Source organism: Heloderma suspectum, chromosome 2 (genome assembly GCF_057233095.1).
Source record: "Heloderma suspectum isolate Gila_16-S chromosome 2, 16-S_ref, whole genome shotgun sequence".
Classification (NCBI taxonomy): Eukaryota; Metazoa; Chordata; class Lepidosauria; order Squamata; family Helodermatidae; genus Heloderma; species Heloderma suspectum.
This window is the reverse complement of record NC_139459.1, coordinates 295,022,402-295,045,027: the sequence shown is the minus strand read 5'-3', so window position 1 is coordinate 295,045,027 and position 22,626 is coordinate 295,022,402. Positions and strand designations below refer to the sequence as shown.

The following is a 22,626-nucleotide window of genomic DNA, read 5'->3' as shown; positions in this document are numbered from 1 at the left end:
GAACTCCTATGTAAATCACAGAGGGTGCTTATGTGTGTAGAGCAGGCTCTCTTCTCCAGACATACCATCCCCTAATGGATGGCAGGGACATTGTGTGTGTGGGGCAGGGGGCAGGCATGTCCTCACTCTCCTCCTCCACCTGATTATGTCCACATTGAGGGTAAATCCTGAAAGGGGCCATGTTTGCTAAGGTAATACGGTGTTTTGTCTTAACAGTACAGCAAAGACTATTTATAGAAAGCTGACTTTTTTTTTTCTTCTGTTAGAAAGAACTGAATTCTCAGAATGGAGCCTGGGATAAGATATGTGCTGAGAGAGATCCTTTTATCCTCAGTAGTTTGATGTGGTCCTGGATAGAACAACTTAAAGAACCTCTTCTAAACAAAAATGATGTTGATGTCTTAGCAAAAAATAATATAGACTCTCAAGAAGCGCTTAAATTACTAGAAAAGGTAAGTATTGTATGCATCTCTTTGCCTTTGGAATTTTACCTGCTTGCATATATGTACAACAGTGTGCTGCTCAACTGGGGTAGGGTGGAGGAAGTGATATGCTCTCTTACATGCACAATACATGCAACCTGAGGAATGAATTGGGCATATAGGTACAAATCCAATTGCATCAGTTATCCAACTTTTAAAAAGAGGGGTTGAAGTATAGCAGGAATTGAGGATCCATTACATTTTATGCACAGTGGAAAGCATAAGCAGGCAACTGACTGTGCTTACTATATTTTCTACATTTAACAAATATATGGCAAGGCCTTCTGTCTCATGATACTTGTGTTGTTGTTCAGTCGTTCAGTCGTGTCCGACTCTTCGTGACCCCATGGACCATAGCAAGCCAGGACTTCCTGTCCTGCGCTCTCTCCCGGAGTATGCTCAAGTCCATATTCATTGCATCAGTGATGCTATCTAGCCATCTCATCCTCTGCCGTCCCCTTCTCCTTTTGCCTTCAGTCTTTCCCAGAATCAGGGTCTTTTCCAGAAAGTTTTCTCTTCGCATTAGGCGGCCAAAATATTTGAGCTTCAGCTTCAGTATCTGTCCTTCCAATGAGCACTCAGAGTTGATTTCCTTTAAGACTGACTGATTGGACCTCCTTGCAGTCCAGGGGGCTCGTAAGAGTCTTCTCCAGCACCACAGTTCGAAAGCATCAATTCTTCGGCGCTCAGCCTTCCTTATAGTCCAGCTCTCACAGCCATACGTTACTACTGGGAAAACCATAGCTTTGATTAGACGGACCTTTGTTAGCAAGGTGATGTCTCTGCTTCTTACTATGCTGTCTAGGTTTGCCATAGCTTTCCTCCCAAGGAGCAAGCGTCTTTTAATTTCATGGCTACAGTCACCACCTGCGGTGATCTTGGAGCCCAAGAAAGTAAAATCTGTCACTGCTTCCATTTCTTTCCCTTCTATATGCCAGGAAGTGATGGGGCCAGATGCCATGATCTTAGTTTTTTTAATGTTGAGTTTCAAACCAGCTTTTGCACTCTCCTCTTTCACCCTCAACAAGAGGCTCTTTAGATCCTCTTCGCTTTCAGCCATTAGGGTGGTATCATCTGCATATCGGAGGCTGTTGATAATTCTCCCGGCAATCTTAATTCCGACCTGTGATTCATCCAACCCGGCGTTTCTCATGATGTACTCTAAATATAAGTTAAATAAGCAGGGCGACAATATGCAGCCTTGTCGTACTCCTTTCCCAATTTTGAACCAATCGGTTGTTCCATGTCCGGTTCTTACTCTTGCTTCTAGACCCTCGTACAGGTTTCTCAGGAGACAGGTAAGGTGGTCTGGTACCCCCATCTCTTTCAGAATTTGCCATAGTTTGTTGTGATCCACACAATAAAAGGCTTTAGCATAGTCAATGAAGCAGAAATAGATGTTTTTCTGGAATTCTCTTGCTTTCTCCATGATCCAGCGAATGTTGGCGATTTGATCTCTAGTTCCTCTGCCTCTTCGAAACCCAGCTTGTACTTCCGATAGTTCTCGGTTCGCATACTGCTGAAGCCTAACTTGTAGAATTTGGAGAATAACCTTGCTTGCTTGCTGTTGAGTGTTCCAAATTTGTTGGCATATTGAGTGCAGCACTTTAACAGCATCATCTTTTAGGATTTTAAATAGCTCAGCTGGAAGACTCTCATCTCCGCTAGATTTGTTGTTACTAATGCTTCCTAAGGCCCACTTGACTTCACTCTCTAGGATGTCTGGATCAAGTTCAGTGACTGCACTATCATGGCTATCAGGGACGTTCAGATCTTTCCTGTATAGTTCTTCTGTGTATTCTTTCCACCTCTTCTTAATCTCATCTGCTTCTGTGAGGTCCCTGCCTTCTTTGTCCTTTATCATGCCCGTCTTTGCACAAAACGTTCCCTTGAGATCTCCGATTGTCTTGAAGAGATCTCTAGTCTTTCCCATTCTGTTGTTTTCCTCAATTTCTTTGCATTGTTCATTTAAGAAGGCCTTCTTGTCTCTCCTTGCTATTCTCTGGAACTCTGCATTCAGTTGGATATATCTTCCCCTTTCTCCCTTGCTTTTTGCTTCCCTTCTTTCCTCAGCTACTTGTAAAGCCTCATCAGACAGCCACTTGGCTTTCTTGCATTTATTTTTCTTTGGGATGGATTTCGTTGCTGCCCCCTGAACAGTGTTACGGACCTCCGTCCATAGTTCCTCAGGCACTTTGTCAGGTCTAATCCCTTAAAACTATTCGTCACCTCCACTGTATATTCATAAGGGATATGATTTAGGTCATATCCCCTATGATGAAAAGGACATCTTTTTTTGGTGTTAGTTCTAGAAGGTGTTGTAGGTCTTCATAGAACCGATCAACCTCAGCTTCTTCGGCCTCAGTGGTTGGGGCATAGACTTGAATTACTGTGATGTTCAATGGTTTGCCTTGGATTCGTACTGAAATCATTCTATCGTTTTTGAGATTGTACCCCAGTACTGCTTTTCCCACCCTTTTGTTGACTATGAGTGCTACTCCATTTCTTCTAAGGGATTCTTGCCCACAGTAGTAGATATAATGGTCACCTGAATTAAATTCGCCCATGCTTGTCCATTTTAGTTCGCTGATTCCCAAGATGTCGATGTTCAATCTTGCCATCTCATGTTTGACCACCTCCAGCTTACCTTGATTCATTGATCTGACATTCCAGGTTCCTAAACAATATTGTTCTTTACAGCATTGGATTTTCTTTTCACCACCAGACACATCCACAGTTGAGTGTCCTTTCGGCTTTGGCCCAGCCGCTTCACTCTTTCTGGCGCTACTTGGAAATACCCTCTGCTCTTCCCCAGTAGTATATTGGACACCTTCCGACCTGAGGGGCTCATCTTCCAGCATCATATCTTTTAGCCTTGTGATACATTCCATGGGGTTTTCTTGGCAAGAATACTGGAGTGGGTTGCCATTTCCTTCTCCAGTGGACCACATTTTGTCAGAACTCTCTGCCATGACCTGTCCGTCTTGGGTGGCCCTGCATGGCATAGCTTATGGCTTCACTGAGTTACGCAAGCCCCTTTGCCACAAGGCAGTGATCCATGAAGGGGCATGATACTTGTACCTGTCTCTAAATTACTGCACGCCCTCCTAAATATCCCAGTTTCAGTCCCATTTATTTCTTTCCGTCTTTATTCTTTATTTTTTTCAAAGTAATCTTTGGCATTTTTTCTGTATATCAAAATCAGTATGATAATGTCTTTCCTTCATGTTGTCTGAGAAATGCATTACCTCCTGTGCTATGTCTCTCTCTTAGGACTTCACTTGACTCTATGTTAAATACGTAATGTACAGCTGATCCTCACCATTTTGTTGTCCATGAGGAACGTATGCAGGGGCTCTATCTGGGCCTATTTATATTTTATATAATTTATTTTAATGGTTTTTAATTCTTGTGAACTGCCCAGAGAGCTTTGGCTATGGGGAGGTATAGAAATATAATAAATGAAATGACATCAGAGGATTTAAATCAGGGGTGTAGAACCTCAGGCCCAGGGGCCAAATCTGGCTCTCTGGGATTCCCCAGGTGGCCATGCCCCTTTCCCCTAACCACACATCATTTGGCTTTTTCCCCCCATTGTAAAAGGTTGAAATGCCTCTCCTAAGGCTTAGTTACTGGCAGGAAGAGCTATGCTGGTATTTTGCCTTTGGTCTCACCCACCACTGGAATGCAGCCAAGAGCTTTTTTGAAATGGAATTTGGCCCATGGGCTGAAAGAAGTTCAGCACCTAAGTTGGTGTTGAGTTGTGGCCCATATGTCTTCAGTGTTGCTCTCTGGAAAATACTTCCTACCTAATAATCTGTTTTGTGCCTCATCAGGGGAAATATCACACTATACTGTGCATTTTAAATTGCATCGTAAATTTGCAGACCATACCAACAGATGTGGAGGAGCTCCTTCTTAATCGTGCCATTAAATCATTCACAAAGGCAAGTAGTATACACTATAGTGAACTTTTGTTATGGGTGAATCAGCTGCTGAAGATCAGCCTAGGAGACTAACCATAATCATCCTAATAACGAACTATTTTGAAACGGCATTCCTTGCCAGGAATCTGTACCACATGTATTTCACATCAGAACCAATTAATGTATGGTTGCCTGTTTGTGGTGCTATGGAACAACACTTGTTTCAACCAGTATCCAGACCCACATGGGGCTTGTTTACTGTTTTAATCCCCAGGATTTATATAACACTTTGTAGAATGGGATTGGGGTATATCCAGATCTGTGGCAGGTTTACTATGGAGGATAACATAGGAAGGTATAGTCAGGGACTGCTCCCATACCGTGCTTATAATTTTTAAATTTCTTAACCAGAGATTGGGAGTGAACTGCAGAATTGCATGTTATCTCTTTGTAGCCGTTCTCTGGAGCAACCCTATTAACCACAGTTACGAGATTAGGTCCTTGACATACGTAGATGCCTGTGTTAATGGGGCTACAAGTTTGCAGGGAACACCTTAAACCTACCTGAGCCATAAGGATGTATGAACATCTGTGGAGAGTTTTGTACTCAGCCTGGAAACCCCTGTGAAATCACTTGTGCTTGCACTGGCTGGTGATTATTTTTATGCTCTCTGTATACCAGAGTAGGAGTTCCTAACACAGTGCCCATGGTGCCACTGCACCCACCAGGCTGAGATGCCCACCAAGTTATTGCCCCCTCTGCAAGTGAATGGAACAATTCGTCCATTGGTTTTGATAGGGAAGTAAAAGCTGCCCCTGCTGAAAAATGGCTGGAGGAAGGGTGAAGTCCACACCTCACCAGGAACCCTTGGGGCAACAGGTCCTTGGCGAGGGATGACTTTCAGCCCCCTGCAGCTGTGTTTTTGGAGGGGGCCTTTTCCTCACCCTATTAAAGCCAATGGACAAATCACTCCATTGGCTTTAATAGGGAAGAGAGAGAGAGAGAGAGAGGAGGGGAGAGGAGAGACAGAGGGGAGCCAGGGACATGGAAGGAAGGAAAGAGGAACCAGAGAGAGAAAGAAGTAAAGAACCAGAGAGAGAGAAGTAAAGAAGAACCAGAGAAAGAGGAGCAGGAAGGAAGATGAGCCAGAGAGAGAGAAAAGATGAGCCAGAGAGAGAGAAGCCACACAGAGTACACATTCATGCACATACACAAACACAGATGAAGGGGCAGTGGTGCTTCCAACATTTTTGTGATTGGTCCTCCACCCCCTACAGCAGCTAATTTGTGGTGGTGCCCAGGGAACCGTTTCAAAATGCCAAATGTGCCCACGGGCTCAAAAAGGTTGCAGACCCAGGCTTAGAGTTTCTAAAGTGTCCTTTGGAGGGAGCCCCAATTCTTTGCTCTGGCAGACCTTCACAGGAGGCTTGTACTCATGGCACACAGTCCTCAAGGGTTGGTTCTGTGAGGTCAGCTAAGGCCAACCCTGGTTGGGGAAAGCACATCTATATTTGTTGTCCTGCATAGGGATGCTGATGAAGGTGTTGCATTGGAAGGATGTGCATGTGATTCAGTATGCAAATAGACATCAGCTCTTCTTCACTGTTTATGTTGGTCAGTTTATCCAGAGCGCAAGGCAATGTTTTTAATTTTCTTTTTCTTCACATGAGCATTCAGTGTAGTTTTACATATCTAGAAAAGCTGTTCCACATGCATTTCCACTGTGTACAAAAACCAGTTGCTTTTATCTGGCTGTGAGAAAAAAGTAAATTCTAATCCTCTTAACATTTGTTTTAATATAGCATGGAATAGCTGAAACAATTTAGAGAGAAGGAAATGTGACTCACAGTTTAAAATAGCTTTGAACAGCTGATTCAGAAACAGTGTTTTACATTTAGCTCCTAATATTCTATTTTTTAAAGCTATGTTTGTAAGCCAAACTGTAAAGTGGTGAATTTTTTACATTACTCAAATAGGTAAAACTAGACCATCTGAACATTATGTAGTATCACATATATGCATTTGTCACAGGGCATCTTGTATTTTATATTATAGACCCTATTTTACTTTGATAAAGCCTAATGTTCACGTGTTATAGGTTTAATAAGGTAACTTTAAGTTTGCTTTCAGCAGATGAGTTCTGATTCTGAAGGTGGATCATATGTTTACAACACTCTGAAGAATGTTTTCAAACAGATACTGGAACACCAAAGACAATACTCCAATGAAGGACAAGCAAAGCTCTTATGTTTACACTTCTAAGCTATAGTTTTCTGCAGCCATCCAAAACTACCATTCATTTACTTTCATTTACTTGCTATTTTAAATCCCTTGATTTGTGTTAATTAAATTTCCGTTAATGTTGGCTATTAAATACCTAGAAGTTATTTTAACTACATATGTATATAAGTTGATATTTAATGACTTGCCATTCTGTGTTCGTACTGTGGCATCTTGTATTGACTGCATTGTTATAAATAATTGATTTAGAAAGTTTCTTGTTAATAAGCTATGGGTTGGATTCAGGTTCCATCTGCAGGAGGCTTCTCATCCCACAGAGGAATCCAGCTGGCAGAAGGGGTGGGGTAATCTTAGTTGATTTCCCCCTTCCGCTGTAGTCCTCTATACACCCCCACACACACAATCTGCTCTGAGAGTTGGGGTTGCTCAGGGCTAAAGAATGAGGGGGAATGCAGCACAGATGACCTCCCCTTGCTTCCACAGGTAAAAACATTCTGAGCAGAACACCACTTAGGGACTGCTTCTGTTGGCGGAATAAAAGCTGGATCCAACCCACTGTTTTCATATTGAGCTATTGCCATAAATTCAGTGCCATGTTATGCAATGGTTTATTCAGTTAAATGTCTGTGTATTAACACCAAATATACATCATGATGATGATAACATCAATGGTATTACATTTTTACTTAGTGAAGAGTAAACATTGGCTGATATTAATGACTGTTGCACAACTGTATGGCTTTTCCTTGGGAATCATAAAAGGACTGATTGTAATGCCAAAACAAACTTATAGGGGAAAATATAAATATAACTTATAGCACAGGGGTGAGCAATGTGTAGCCCATGGTGGCCCAGTTTTTTTAAATTAAAAAAAAAGTTTATAGAGCCAAAATTTCTTCCCAGCTACATTTAAACAGAGCAGTTTGCCACTGAAATTCAGTGGCAGACCAGCAATTTTGGTCCTTTGTGGGGGATACCCTGTGGACTGTGGCAGGGGTCCAGGGGGCACAAATAGCTCCCATACCTCTGGAAGCTGCCCACCCCTGGTGTAAACTCATGCTTGTTGAGAAACCAAAATGTGAAAACTGTGTTATAATGTCTCGGAGACCAGAACATGAATAAAAAGAAACATTTAATATCTTATTTCTACTCAAATTATTGGCAAGGAAGGGGATGAGTATTGCTGGTGACCTTAAATTTTTTAGAGCCTTTAAACTGGAGTATGCCAAAAGATAATCTCATTCAGCTGAAGCAGAATGAGATGTTCTATACTTCAGAAGTTCTCATGATTCCTGATTGCTGCTTTTCCATGCTTTACTTATGCAACCTAATTTCATCCTATCCCAGTTAACTGGTTGAAGTCATTCTGAAAACTGCCGCTTGGTTAAAGTTGTAGTAGAACGTGTACAAATTATATTGGAGGAGAAACTGATATTGAGATGAAACCTGGCCTGGTCTCCATGCTCATGAAAACAGCAGTGGTCTTCTATCAAATAACATGTTTCCAAGAGACCTTTGGTGCCAAATGTTTTGTCCATCCCTAATACAGCATCTTCCAAGAGCCAGGACTGACAGCAGGACTCATAGTAGTGACATAATGGAACCTCCCTTTGCAGACGTTCTTCCAGAAAGATTCTGGTGTCTATTAGCAGTAATATCTGAGTCATCTGTGGGATTTGGAGCCCATAAGAGGACTTGATATGGCTTTTAGCAAATGGAAGTGCCCCACTCAATGAATGACGTTGGGGCAGTCACTCTCTCACAGGATCATTGTGAGGGCAACATGGGTTGCAAGGAGGGAGAATCAGCATCACCTCCTGACATACTGGGGTATTTGCTGGGAACTACATGGCCTAGGGCTGATGCCTTACCTGCCCGCCTGCCCAGTGTCCACCAGCAGCTGCCAGGCACACCTCGCATTCACTCTCCTTGCACTTCTGGGCTTACCCACTGGCTGTGCTGTAACGGGCCAGAAGCTGAGGAGCTGCGGGCTTAATTGGCAGCTGCAGTGCTGCAATGGTTCAGGGACCCAAGTAGCCCAAGATCACTGCTACCAGGTAAGCCTATTACAGCACAAGGCGGAGGCCATGTTTGGCAGCTGCAGCAGTGCTGCTGCTGCCAGGGAAGGGAGTATTGGTGGGCACTAGGGGGTTCAGTCAGTACTGGGAGGAGCACTGAGAGTAGCCTGCCCAGCATCACCCCCCTCCCCCCAAATCTGGAGCCAGACTTCAGGAGAGGAAAGTGGGGTATAAATATATTAGAAGTGCCACAAAATCCTCTCAAATCAATTCAACCAGAGCCCACAGGTGGGGCAGAAAAGAAGAATGTGTGTGCCATGCCCTCTAGCCCAGAACCACCTCCAAGTATCAGGAAAATCTGCAAACAGCATGGAAAAATATTCTATGATTACTTTGCTTTTGGTTTTTAGCAGGGCTGCAGCGAATTAAAGTTATGAATCAATTAAACTTGACTAAATACGCAAGTGGGAGAAACAATTTCTGAAGCAGCATATTTTCTTTGTTGTTAGATGATGTAAATATCACAGCAGCCATCTTCTAGAAAAAGCATTCCTCCTATGTGTGAGAGAAAGAATACATGGTTTAAAATGGTGCTTACCATTTGCAGCCTTTGTGAGCACTTGAACTAAAATGGGTTGTATCCAATGGTGACTGCACTAGTGGGCAGTGCTTCTTCTTGTGTAAGGCAAGGCATGCAATTTTCACAGATCCCTCCTATCTACTGCAGCCCTCTAAACCATATTCCATACTCTTCCGGAAGGTCGCCCAAACCTTGCAAACAGCTTTTTAGGGGCAGGGCTGCTGTGGGTAGGGGGCATCTACGAAAACTGGATGCCCTGACTTGTGCGAGTGTAAGCAGTTTCCCCTAGCACAAAGCCATCATTCGATACAACCCTTAAAAAAAATCGTCCAATTAATTGAGGGCACCTTTTTAGTTGATTAATAAGTTGCTTCACTAATAACATATATTTGGCAGATGGCCAAAGGACTTTTATCCAGAATGATGAGGGAATTCCCCTCCTCTGTATCAGTAAATCATGTTCCAAGATGGATCAAATATATGTTAACATCGCTTTTGCTGTACAGATATACCTCTGAGTACCAATGACTTTTTTTTAAAACACACCCCATATGTTAGGGGTGTCAAAAGTAAGCCTGTCAAAAATAAATCTCTGTGAGGGTACCCTTATCTTCACTACTCATAGGCTCCTCCATTCCTAGTACTTAACATCCACTCTTACCTCTAATAAGAAAGGACAAATCCTACTAGAAGACAATACAATGGATTGGATCCAGACTTGGGGAGCAATCCTATGGCCCCTAGACATTGTCTGAGGGGCCACAGAATACAGGAGATTCCCCCCTCCGACCTCAGAAGGGGGAGTCAGAGATCTGCTCCCCCCTTTCCCTCGCAGCTGGTACAGATAGAACTGCACCAGCTGCCCTCTGAGGTCAGAAAAGCGACCTTGGAGAGAGGGAAAAGCCAGCAATTCGGTGGAAGGGGAGGAGACCAGGGAGGCCAAGATACAAGCTATCCTGAGCCTTTGCCAGCATCCTTCCCTCCTCTGAAATGCTATCACTAGAAAGCCCATCTAGTGAAAAATGCAGGGCGGGAGGTGAAGATTGCCTCCACCACTCCTCCTGCCCTGAACTGGATGATCAGAAGCCTCTGAGTTTGGGAGCTTCTGATCATAGATATAGAATCATAGGGTTGGAAGGGGCCTACAAGACCATCGAGTCCAACCCCCTGCTCAATGCAGGAAGCCTGATTCCCAGGCTGTCTCCCATCAAAGTACTAACCAGGGCTGACCCTGCTTAGCTTCTGAGATCAGACAAGATCAGGCACATCCAGCCATGAACATGGAGGGCACAATTGATAGTACTGTGCCCCTACTCATACTTTGAGTAGACCCACTGAAATCAATGAGACTTAAGTATGAGTAAGTTTGGATCCAACCCATTCTCTACATCTGTCATTATATAACCAAATTATATAGTACCTTTAATTTACAAAATAAATGTTGGTTACTGAATTTGAATTTTGGTTCAGAATTCACCAGATTTTTCTTCTACAAGAGTTGGGGTGAAACAGTTGGTTTATGTTGCTATGGAGCTGCTGCGACAACCTCTTGGGAGGCCATTCAGTACCATTCTAGAACTTACGTGTGAATGCTGCTAGAAAAGGATAGAATTGGTCTTCATCCTTTCAGGTGCAGCAATGTCATGGAGGCTTTGGGGCAGGTGCTTTCGTGCCCAGTGTGTTTAGAGTTGTTTACTCCCCCAGTGCTGGTTCTACCTTGCGCTCACAACTTCTGCAAGAAATGCTTGGAAAAGATCCTTGTTCGTCAGAACTGTAGTCATGTTAATGGGCAGTTCTCCTGCCCTATGTGCAGAAAAGTAAGTAGAGTTAAAAGCTTCCTTTACATTCGTAATCTGGCTTTATTTTTCCTAAAAGTCCTGCTCAAACGGTACTTGGTCATTAAGCTTTAGAAACTAACTTCTATACAGCTGTGCAGGCAATTATGCTAAAGCATTTCTGTTTGGAAAGGCACAGGCCTGAGCCCACGGATCATGCAATGAAGCAAACATGCACTCTGGGATGTTGACATTCTTACCACAATAACTAGTTTTAAAGGCCTTATAAGAATATTTGAACATGACTTTGAGGACAAATATAGATCCAAGTCATTCAATAAATGAAATCCCAAGCTCCCTAGGCAATCAACATATAGATCATCTTGTATGATAGAACGTACAGTACAAGTGAGTTTTCCACTGCACATATCCACAAATAAAAGTTTTGCAGTTTCAGTATGCTCCTTTGTAAAAATGGCATGTGAAAAGAGGATGTATTCTCAAAGGTGCCATGACTTTTTAAAAAAATGGATGAACCTGACACATTTCAGAATGAAGAGTTTATTTGATGGGGCAATCTTACAAATTGAAATTCTAGGAACAGGCTAAGCCAGCTTCCAAAGTCTCTCATCAAAGACCCCTGATCAAACTTAGCAGTTATGGAATAAGATGAGAGGTCCTGTTATGTATCAGTAACTGGTTAAAGAACAGAAAGCAGAAGGTAGGAAAAAATCGTAAATTGTTCCAATAGAGGGATGTAAATAGTGGGGTCCCACAGGGATCTGTATTTGGACCAATGCTTTTCAACCTGTTCATAACCTGTTCATAAATGATCTGGAATTAGGGGTGCGCAGTGAAGTGGCCAAGTTTGCCAATGACACCAAATTATTTAGGGTAGTTAAAAAGGGGCTGTGAAGAGCTCCAAAAGGATCTCTCCAAACTGCAAGAATGGGCATTAAAATGGCAAATGAAGTTGATGGGATGCGAGCTGGCAGTGACTGACCAAGAAAGAGATCTTGGGGTTGTAGTAAATAGCTGGGTGAAAATGTCGACCAACTGTGCAGCTGAAAAATGCAAATTCCATATAGGGTATAATTAGAAAAGGAATTGAAAATAAAACTCTCACTATCATACTGCCCTTACACAAATCTATGGTATGGCCAAACTTGGAAAAACTGTCTACAGTTTTGGTCACTGCTCCTCAAAACAGATACTGTAGATTTGGAAACCAAAATGCTCAAATTGCTGGAGCAACTCCCCTACGAGGAAAGGTTACAACTCCAGGACTGCTCCACTTAGAAAAAAGGTAAGTAAGGAGAGACATGATAGAGGTGTACAAAATTATGCATGGTGTGGAAAAATAAGATATGACTCCCCCTCCCATAATACTAGAACCCAGGATCATCCCATGAAGCTGAATGGTGGGAGATTCAGGACAGATAAAACAAAGTACTTCTTCACACAACATATGAAATCTCTACGGGGATTACACAAATTCATGGAGGATAAGGCTATCAGTGGCTACTAGTCATGATATACATTACCTTAGGCACAGAGGAAGTATATCTGCTTCTGTATACCAGTTGCTGGGTGACACAAGTGGGAGGGTGCTACTGCACCCATGTCCTGCTTATGGGCTTCCACAGACAGCTGGTTGGCACCAGTGTAAACAAGATGTTAGACTAGTTTGGCCTTTGGTCTGATTCAGCATGGCTCTTATGCGATGTTCTATTATTATTATTATTAGAAACATTTATATACAGCTGAACATATTTAAAATATCTCTAAGTGGTTCACAAAATGTAATATACTTCAAAAGTACATAAAATTGCTAAAACATTAATATAACATTAATATTGATTAAAAACAATTAAAAGAACACCATAATTACAAACAGACTGGGCACCACATTCACTCAGACAAGGCACAAGTAAAGAAATGGGTCTTTAATTGGCAACTCAGGCATGATACAGTTGGCACCTCCCGCATGCTAGGGGCGCCACCATGGAGAAGGCCCACTTCCTGGCTGCTGCGAGATGGCAATCTGTAGGTCATGGTACAGCCAGCAAGACCTCCAATGATGATAATGATCGCACAAGCCTGCACTGGGGAAGACCATCTGCTAGGTAACCTGGTCCCAAGCTATTCAGGGCTTTATATGCTAAAAATTAAGACCTCATACTTGGCTCAGTAGCTAATAGGTAGCCAGTGCAGTTGCCTTAACACCAGTGTAATATGTGCATGGCCAGGCACTCCACTCAGCATCCTGGTTCCCACATTCTGCACCAACTGCAGCTTCTGGACTAAGCACAAGGAAAGCCCCACATGCAGTCCATTACAGTAATCTAAATGTGAGGTTACCAATGCATGGACTACAGTGGTCAGGCTATCGCCATCCAGGAAAGAGCTGAGTTGGTAATAGGTGCTTCTCGCCACAGAAACTACTTCGGCCTCTAATGACAATGATGAATCCAACAGCACCCCCAAACTTTCTGAGGGAGTGCAACCCCATCTAGAACAGGCCAACTCCCCAATTCCTGTGCCTGGGAACCACCCGCACAACGAGCCTCCATCTTGTCAGGATTCAGTCTCAGTTTGCTGGCCCTCATCCAACTCATCACTGCATCCTGGCACCAGTTCGAAACATGCATGGCCTCTCCTGGTTCAGATGTTACTGAGAAACAGAGCTGGGAGTCATCAGCATACTGATAACACCTTGCCCCAAAATTCCTAGTGACTGCCTCCAGAAGCTTCATATAGATATTAAATAACACAGGGGACAAGATGGTAGCCTGTGGCACGCGGCAGCATAACTGCCAGGGAGCTGAGGCATGGTCCCCCAATGCTACTTTCTGGAACTGTCCTTGCAAGTAGGAGCGGAACCACTGTAGCACAGCGCTTCCAATTCCCAACTCACGGAGACAATCCCCCCAAATACCATGGTCAACAGTACCAAAGGCTGCTGATTCTCTTCCTCTGTCTCTCTCCCACAAGAGGTCATCCATCAGGGTGACTAAGGCTGATTCTGTCCCAAAACCAGGCTGAAATGGGTCGAGATAATCCGTATCCTCCAAGAATGTCTGCAATTTCCCAGCTACCACTGTCTCAAGCAGCTTGCCCAGAAAAGGGGTATTAGTGACTGGGCAGTAATTGGTATAAACCTCTGGATCCCGGGAGGGCTTTTTCAGGAGTGGAGTCACCATCGCCTCCTTCAGGGTGGTGGGCACCACTCCCTGGACCTACTCAGCCATTCCCTACCCGCTAGCTCAAATAAGCCAGGATAGGCAAGGGTCAAGAGAACAGATTGTAGGCCAAACAGCTTGTATACATCCTCAGGCCTCAAAAACTGAAACTAGTCCTGTACAGCTGAACCAGACAATGGATTGGATATTCACCATATACTGTACTACAAGCAGCATTCAAGCTGGCATGAAGCCAAGTAATTTTATCCCCAAAGTGCCTCGCAAAATTATCACAGCAGGTCTTTAGCTAGCAAGTCACATCTCTGAATATTTTTTTAAAAATGCTGTGTGTACCACATAGCTGTATTATTGACTTTTAGAGCATGCAAATAGAGAATCTGGATACAGAAGAATAATGTCCCTTGTAACACCTTAGAAGCAAAGTGTTACAAGGGGTTCCCAATATTTTTGGGCTGATGGGCACATCTGAATTTTGAGGAAGTGTTGTTGCCGTTATCAAAAAATAGCTGCTGTTGGGGATGTGCCAGTTCACAAAATGGCTACTATGGTGAGCATGGTAAGTCACAAAACACCAGTTTCAGATGGCAAACTAGTGAACCTGTAAGATAAGTAATTTGCCCAAGAACCTGAGTACAACACAGAAGTGGAGTCTGAGCCCAAGATACAAAACCCTTCCTTTGAACTCATCATTTTCTCCTGCAACCAAAACATCTATTCCAGAGGAGGCAGACCAATTAATTTCTCCAAATCACTTCTGAATAAATTCCTCTAAAAATATTTATTCCACCAAATTAATAGGAAGATCACCCCAAAATCAATTTCACCTAAATTCATTACCCAAGCCAATTCCTGTTCAATTAATTCAATCTACTCATTTCCCCTCTGCCAGCCAACTCCCTGCTGCATGCCACCTTCATAAGAACATAAGAGCCATTCTGGATCAGACCAAGGGTCCATCTAGTCCAGCATTCTCTTCACACAGTGGCCAACCAGCTGTCGATGGGACACCAAGCAAGACATGAGTGGAATAGCACCCTCCCACCCATGTTCCCCAGCAACTGGTGTACACAGGCATACTGCCTCTGGTACTGGAGGTAGCATAGAGCCATCAGGACTAGTAGCCATTGATAGCCTTCTCCTCCAAGAATTTGTCTAACCCCCTTTTAAATACTTAATTTCCTAAGAATGACTAGGGGTCCACATGGGGCCCAGGGGCATTTTGGGGAAATAAAGATGGCAAGCAACTAAAAGCCAATGCTTCATGCCTGGCCATTCTGTTTGTTTTTGTTTTTTAATTTTAAAAAATGGTAGGAGAAGGGGGCCTTCCAGGCACCAAAGGAGGTAACCGTGGGAATGTATAAAATTAATTTATCTCATTTTTAGATCATACACTTGAGAGGAAGAGGAATAATTGGATTACCAAGAAATATTCTGGTGGAGAGTGTCTTGGAAAAATTTAAGTATGAGCTTCAAAATCTGCATGCCAAAGAACAAGACCAGTTGTCTCAAATATGTGAAGAACACGGGGAAAGTATGAATTTGGTATAACTCCGTTCATATTTCTACCTAGTTAGTAAAACACTAATTTAACTATGTAGTGTTTATGTGATTTTAAAAGGCAGCTTTATTTTAAATTTTAGGGCTCCCCATGCCCTTCAAGTATTGTAATTCAATATAATGAAAGTTCACAACATGGTTCTTTAGTCTAGGCTTGCTAAACTATTATGCAAAACGCACTGGGATGGGGAAGTGCTCTGTGTTCAGCAGCATCCAGCCAACATCCTTCAAGGAAGTGCTTATGCTGTGGGTCTGTTGCGTTTGTGCAGCTAATGCTTTATCAAGTGATGTTACAAAGTTCTGCGAGTGTCATACTGCATCTACCGGACGCTGCTTGTGACACAACTCCTCGCTGCTAGGCCTATGCAATTCTATGACCTTTTACATAGATTTTATTATTACTTTAAAGGCCAAGTATCCTTTATATAGAGATGTGAAGGCCTGGGAAAAAGGGTTTTCCCATTTTTTCCAAGGGCAATTTTTGTTTTCCCCCCCAAAATTACAAAAATCCAAGCTTTGGATTATGAAATATTTTCTTTTAGAATTTAAGACAGGTGTTTATATAGTGTTACCAAGCCTTTACTCCCTCCCAAATGATTTCTAAAACCTATATAATAAGAAGACTTTTAGAGAAAGATTAGAGAAGTAAAATGTCTGGAAACAATGAAGCCATGGGAGAAAATATGTTTTAATCCTCTCTGTAAGATTTTCAGCATAGCTATTTCTTCCATTTCTTATTAAAATTATTGATCGAATGTATATTTTATTGATAGACATTTTGGGATGCTCCAGGTCATGCTCAGTTTCCCAACATGTGAATAGAGTCACCATATCATAATATGAAAGAAAATGTGCATTGTTGACAGTTTGGGTTTTGTTCTACAGAGTTGTGTTTCTGGATTTGTTTTCCTCTGCCTCCAGTTCTTCCTGCTTCTTCAGGGACTACTTGCTGAAGTTCCCTCTGGTCAGTCATAAACTAGGAATCTAACATACGTTATGTATAAATTGGTTTGTTCATAAAATTAATCATGTTTGGTATATTAAAATTTTAAAGTATAGTTTATATGGACAATAATTACACATTTGCTAACTGAGCTCACCTTTTAAAATTTTCAAACATCATGATAATTTTATAAGCAAACCATCTTATACATAATGTAACTTGAGGAACATAAAGGCTGCTTTATGTTCCTAATGCAGCCTTCCTCAACCTGGTGCCCTACAGATGTTTTGTACTACAATGGCCAGCATTCCTGACCACTCGCCATCATCGTGCCTGAGCCTGATAGGAGCTGAAGTCCAAAACATCTGGACGGCACCTGGTTGGAGAAGGTTGTCCTAAAGCAACAAAGTGATTTTAGATCTGTAAAGAGTGCTTAAAAAACAAGCATTGCTGATTTTTCAATTTTTCCCCAAATTACTTTTTTTCCCAGAAAAACAGCGGGGGAAACTTATTTTTCCCCTGGCTTCAAAGTATCGAGACTAGAAGATAAGCTCCTCACCTAGCCCTTTTTAAAATAAAAAATGTAGCACATGCCAGCAGTATCCCCTCCCTTCCCTTCCCTTCCCTTCTGGCAAGTCCCATCATTTAGGAAACCTTTAACTGAAAAATGAATTTTAGTTACTTCTTGGGAGTGTATGTGCTCCCATCTCCAGCCATGGAGTACACAATGGACCATTTGAATTTTTTAGGCAGTAAACAACTAACTTTCTGCAGCAAGGCTACCCTCCTCCATTTATTAAGTGTGATATGGGTACCAGATTTGTGCTAGTGAAGGTACAGTGAGAAAAAAGATCTGACATTTTTTAAACTGCCCAGAGAGCTTCAGCTATGGAGTGGTATAGAAATGAAATGAAAAAATAAATTAATTGTCTTAAAACTGGTCTGGACAACCTGTGGCCCTAGGCCTAACTTCATGTGGCTTTCAGCGTCATCTAACTCTCTGGACACTGCAGGCCCACTCTTGCTCTTCGGACCACACCTCTGAGAACCACTTCCTTTTTCACTTCTTGTGTATGTGTGTGTGCACGCATGCGTGCATTTGTGCAAAAAAGTAGGGATGGGATGGCACAGAGAAAGAAAGAGCTCTGTTATCCTGTAAACTACGTCTACCATCAGCTCTGGCTCAATCCTTCATTGGCTGCAGTCCCTGATTGATGGATCTCAAAAGCAAAAAGTTTCCCCATGCCTCTCTTAAATGATCCTTAACTAACAGAGCTCATAGCTCTCTAAGGCAATACTTTAGATGTTGAGGTAGTGTTGTCAAATGACTGCTCTACCAGGCAATGACATGGCATACACTGCATTTTCACTCAGGTGTGTCTAACTGATGATAAACCGATATGTGCCATCTGCAAACTCTTTGGAGACCATGAGACCCACAATGTTGCAAAAATATCTGTAGTTTATGCAGAGAGGAAAAAGAGATTCATCAAAGATTTAGATTGGGTGCTCCAACAAACTGAACATGCTGAACAAGCAAGGAAGGTACAGTACAAGAAACCTGATTTCTTTACCCTGCACGCATTAACAAAAACATAAACTTCTGTTTTGATACTGAGCAATCATTCTGTACATTATCAACAAGAGATTAAGGATTTGATCAGCTTTGTGGCTTACCTCTAGGTAATAGGTTGTTCAGTCTTAGTATGCTACTTGTTCTTTTCCAAAGGTTCAAACATTTGATGTTTTTGAACTGTTCCTCTTCACAGGGTTCAGGCTGGCAAATTAATTTTAGTGTAGCAGGAGAAACTATCACAAGCATTTAAAAAAAAAAAACAGAGTTAAATTTGTGCAGAGATTCCTGGAGAATGTACAGCTCATGCATCCATCCCTTTTGCAAACCTTGTTTACATTACAATCCTTATAGCAAATCTCTCAAGGAGCATCTACATTGACAAATCTTAATTTCATTTGTTTATTCAAAACACATAACCCACTTTTCTTTTTTAAATAAAAATGTCAAACTGTTGTACAATAAAACTTATTTAAAAATATAAAGATTCAAATCAGATCAAGTAATAAGAGTATAAAAGCAGCAAGAAGTGTAAAATATCACATGGAGGAAGCAATCCTATGGCCGCTAGACAGTGGCTAGACGGCCATCGGATATGTTGTTTTCTGGGAACTGACCTCCCCCCACTTCCACGCTGCCTTGGAGGCAGTGTCCAACAGCCCCGTCATCTGCATTCACAAGAGGAGTGTGGAGTGGCCAAAAAGGGGTGTGGCTGGGGGCGTTTCAGGGCAGGGAGAGCCTAACCACCTGTACGACACCTCCTTCCCTGCTCCATCCTCCCACGGCTAGACAGCCGCAATCGGCTGTCTAGCCCAAAAAACAGGGCAGGAGAATCGCGGAGGGAACGATCCCCTCCATGCTTCTCCTGCCCTGCTTTGGATAGGCAGTCACCTCCGAGTTTGGAGGCGGCCGCCTATCTAGATAGGATTGCTCCCTAAATAACAGCAATTCTGTTTATGAAAGAAAACTCTCAGCAGATAAAATCAGGCTTTTCTGTTTGTTAAAAGCCTGCACAAATAAAAGTAATTTTGCACCTAAAGCTTACCAAAGAAAGCACTAGGCTGTCTTCTCTGTGAAAGGTATTCCTTAAGTAGAATGCCACAGCTAAGGAGGCCTTCTCACCAATTGCAGCTCACTGCATTTGCAAAAGCAGGGGCACGAAAGACCAAGGCTAAATCCAGCACGGTTAGGCATGCTTTTAAATCTATTGAAATTAATGGACTTAAGCATGTCTAACTCTGCACTGGATTTAGGCCTAACAATTTGATCCTCTTTGTATCTTATCCCTGAGTAATAGGTGGGGGGAGGTGTGGATTCAACAGTGGTAAGCGACCTCAGAGAGGGAGGAAAGGGGGCATTCCGGTGGGCAGGGAGGGGAGGGGCCAGGATACAAGTTATCCTGAGCCTCTTCCAGCCTCCTTCCTTCCCCCTCTGAACCGCCTTCACTAGACAGCCTATTGTGGGTTAATTTACTCAGGAGGCACTGCAGCGTGTGCCATCCACCATTATGTATATGCAAGCCCCTGGCCAGTGGTTGTCATGGATTGTCATTTCATCCAAACCCAGAAGACATAGGTTATTTGAGGGTTAAACAACCCTTGCATAACTCATGGTGTTATAAATTAATCCATGATGGGCTGTTGTGTCAACTGGCCCATACTCTGGGTTGTTGTTACATGTGAACCAGGCCATAAATTCTCACAGAAAAGATTATGATTATGACCTGGTTCGCACATAACGCTAACCCATGGTTTATTTAACCAATGGTTAACTCATGTTTTGTTACCCTATGCAGGGTCTGTCTGGTAGACGATCAAACGAACTGCAATTTGTTTTCTCAATCCCTCAGCTGTACGTTTCCTTCCTCCTTCACCCATTGCCTCCCTATATCCTAAATGCCTTTGTGGTGCTGTAGTACTGGCATGCAGAGTGGCTGTTTCTTTTTACCACTCTGGCCCACCACCTCTGTAGCCTGGCAAAACAATCCATGAACAACCCATGGTTCTGGGTTCACATGTAATGACAACCCATGGTTCCAACAACCCAAAGTTTACAACTCAAAAACAAACCATGGGTTCTTTCTGGGTTGTTCGTGGTTAAACCATGGTTAGCATGGCCGGGTTCGCACAACACAATAACCCAGAATTCAACAACCCATACCATGGGTTACTATTATGTGCGAACCCAGTCATTGTATCTTCAGTTATCAGAGCTGTCATTGTAACATAGCCGATGATCAAAATTATTTACCAATAATGGCTCTGGATAGCAAAGTTGAAAGTTTAGAACAAGTACAAACATTTTCTTTTAAAATGTTTACATTGTTCTGAATAATGTTCTGCACATTACTAAGAAATTCAATGTCACACTTCAACAGGAAATTGAAACCATGATCAATGAACTTACATACACCGTTGCAGATGTCAAGGTTATGATTGAAGCTGTTGGTGCTAGCTTACTGAAAGGGATCAGATGGAGAATGGCTGAACTAAAAGCAAAATTAGGCAAAGACTATTCTACAAAAGTAGAAAAGCTACAGCTAGCAGCAAATGAGCTTCAAGTCCCAAGACACCTTTATCACCAAATGAAAACTCTTTTGGAACAGCATTCAAATTCAGTGCATTTTCTTCAAGAGGATAAACTACTCAGAAGCAAAATAGAGAAACTTATAGATGGAAATTCCTTACACCAAGACACAAAAGATTATCATATTTCAGTTGAGCAATATTTTAAAGACTTGATCAAAGGCATCCATATTAACAATTATATCTCCTCTAATTCTGATGAAATACTTGCAAGTTCCAATGAGCTCCCTGAAGTGTTCAGGCCAGAATGCCCTGCATTTTCTTTTTCCAGTGGAATTCCTAATGAATCTTTCTGCCAAGAAGTACTGGACTTTTTTCAGAAATCAAATGAAATTAAGCAAGAACCTATTCAAAAAGTCTGCTATAGTGATGGCAATAATACACCAAGCAGGACGGACATCTCACTGGAAGCAGACTCAGTATCAAGGCAAGCCATAATATAGTTTAAGCTTCAGAAACTAATACTTTGTATTTATATCTAGTACAAAGTAATTAAAAAACAAATGTCCTTGTAACAGGTGTGCACTACTAACTGTCAAATAAAATATTTATAAATGCAACCATAGGATATGGCATTTGACACGGACTGTGCCAAGCTTCATTAATTAATTAGCACCTCACAAGCTACAAAATTATTTGAAAGGTAGCAATAAAGAAAAGGACACAAGAGAGGACAATAATACAGAGAAAGTTACTGTAGAAATTAAAGAGAAGGATTCTGCAATGCTTAAAGAATGAATATGTGATCATGATTTTCCTTTTATAGTTTTGTTACTGTTGTTATTTGGGCTCACTGCTTAAGTTATGGGCAAATTTTCTGAAACCCTAGTCCTCTGCAGTTCAAGCTCACACTGCTTAGAACAGGAGTGGGGAGCCTGTGGCCTTCAGCATTAGGTGAACCACTGGTAGTCAGGCTCACAAACGTGAAACTTGTCCTGAAGCTTCTGGGAAACTGATTTTGACAGATCAGCTTAACAAATCACAGTTCAGTTCACATATAGGACTTTTCCACACAACACTAAAAAGTACCCTCCAAGTTCTTAGGCGTCATTTGTGCCACGTGAATGTTCTTAGCGAGGGAAGAAAGGGGAAGAAATGTTTTAAAAGCAGATGTACATCTTGACCAGTATACTTTTCGTACTCATCACAGAACAATGTGTGATAACACCTTACGCATCACCTCTACAATGTCAGATAAAAATAACTCCAAAGAAACAAACTAGCAAGTCAGCCATATGCCATTGGCCATGCTGGCTGGTGATGATGGGAGTTGTAGTTCACGTCTGGAGGGTGCCAGGTTGGGGAAGGCTTACATCATAGCCACACAAGCACTTGCTGCTGCTACCAAATCTGCCCCTGGAGGATTTGAGGCCACACAAGAATGTCTGTTGATCAGCTTAGAGCAGTCTTCAGTGAGGCAGATTACTAGGGACTGATGAGAGGCACTGAGGTTGTTGCGAGCTGACAAGAGGGCACAAGACAGTGCGAAATCACTACTGTCTCACACAGATAGTTATACATACAGTAACTGTTTTTAGCTGTTTTTAATTGTTTTTAAATTTTGCATGTTGAGTTTTTCTATTACATTTTTGTGAACCATCCAGAGAGCTTTGATACTGGGCACTACAGAAATGAAATGAAAATGAAATTAAGGCTCACAGGCCCAAATTACACATTTTTGTGGCATTGTTGCTGCAACAAAAAATGTTCCCGAGCATGTAGGTACCCTGGATGATTTAAAA

At 42.2% G+C, this 22,626-nt stretch overlaps 2 protein-coding genes across 7 annotated transcripts in view; both read left to right on the top strand.

Annotated features, from left to right (window-relative positions):
* Positions 1-7,793, top strand: part of PTPDC1 (protein tyrosine phosphatase domain containing 1) — a 59,211-nt gene extending 51,418 nt beyond the window's left edge. For 4 of the 6 annotated variants that reach the window (XM_084839959.1, XM_084839962.1, XM_084839960.1 and 1 more), the window contains 3 exons: positions 267-452; positions 4,319-4,429; positions 6,543-7,792. In XM_084839959.1, the coding sequence (XP_084696085.1) occupies positions 267-452; positions 4,319-4,429; positions 6,543-6,671 (426 nt within the window). In that variant the 3' untranslated portion in view covers positions 6,672-7,792. Of the gene's footprint in view, positions 1-266; positions 453-4,318; positions 4,430-6,539 lie in introns of all 6 variants that reach the window. The other 2 variants (XM_084839961.1, XM_084839958.1) reach the window with 2 other exon arrangements.
* Positions 7,794-10,891: 3,098 nt separating this feature from the next.
* LOC146354847 (tripartite motif-containing protein 54-like) lies at positions 10,892-21,327 on the top strand. Its single transcript, XM_084829824.1, has 4 exons — positions 10,892-11,065; positions 15,610-15,768; positions 18,101-18,271; positions 20,677-21,327. The coding sequence occupies exons 1-4, from the start codon at positions 10,892-10,894 to the stop codon at positions 21,325-21,327; spliced, it is 1,155 nt and encodes a 384-aa protein (XP_084685950.1).
* Positions 21,328-22,626: the final 1,299 nt, after the last annotated feature.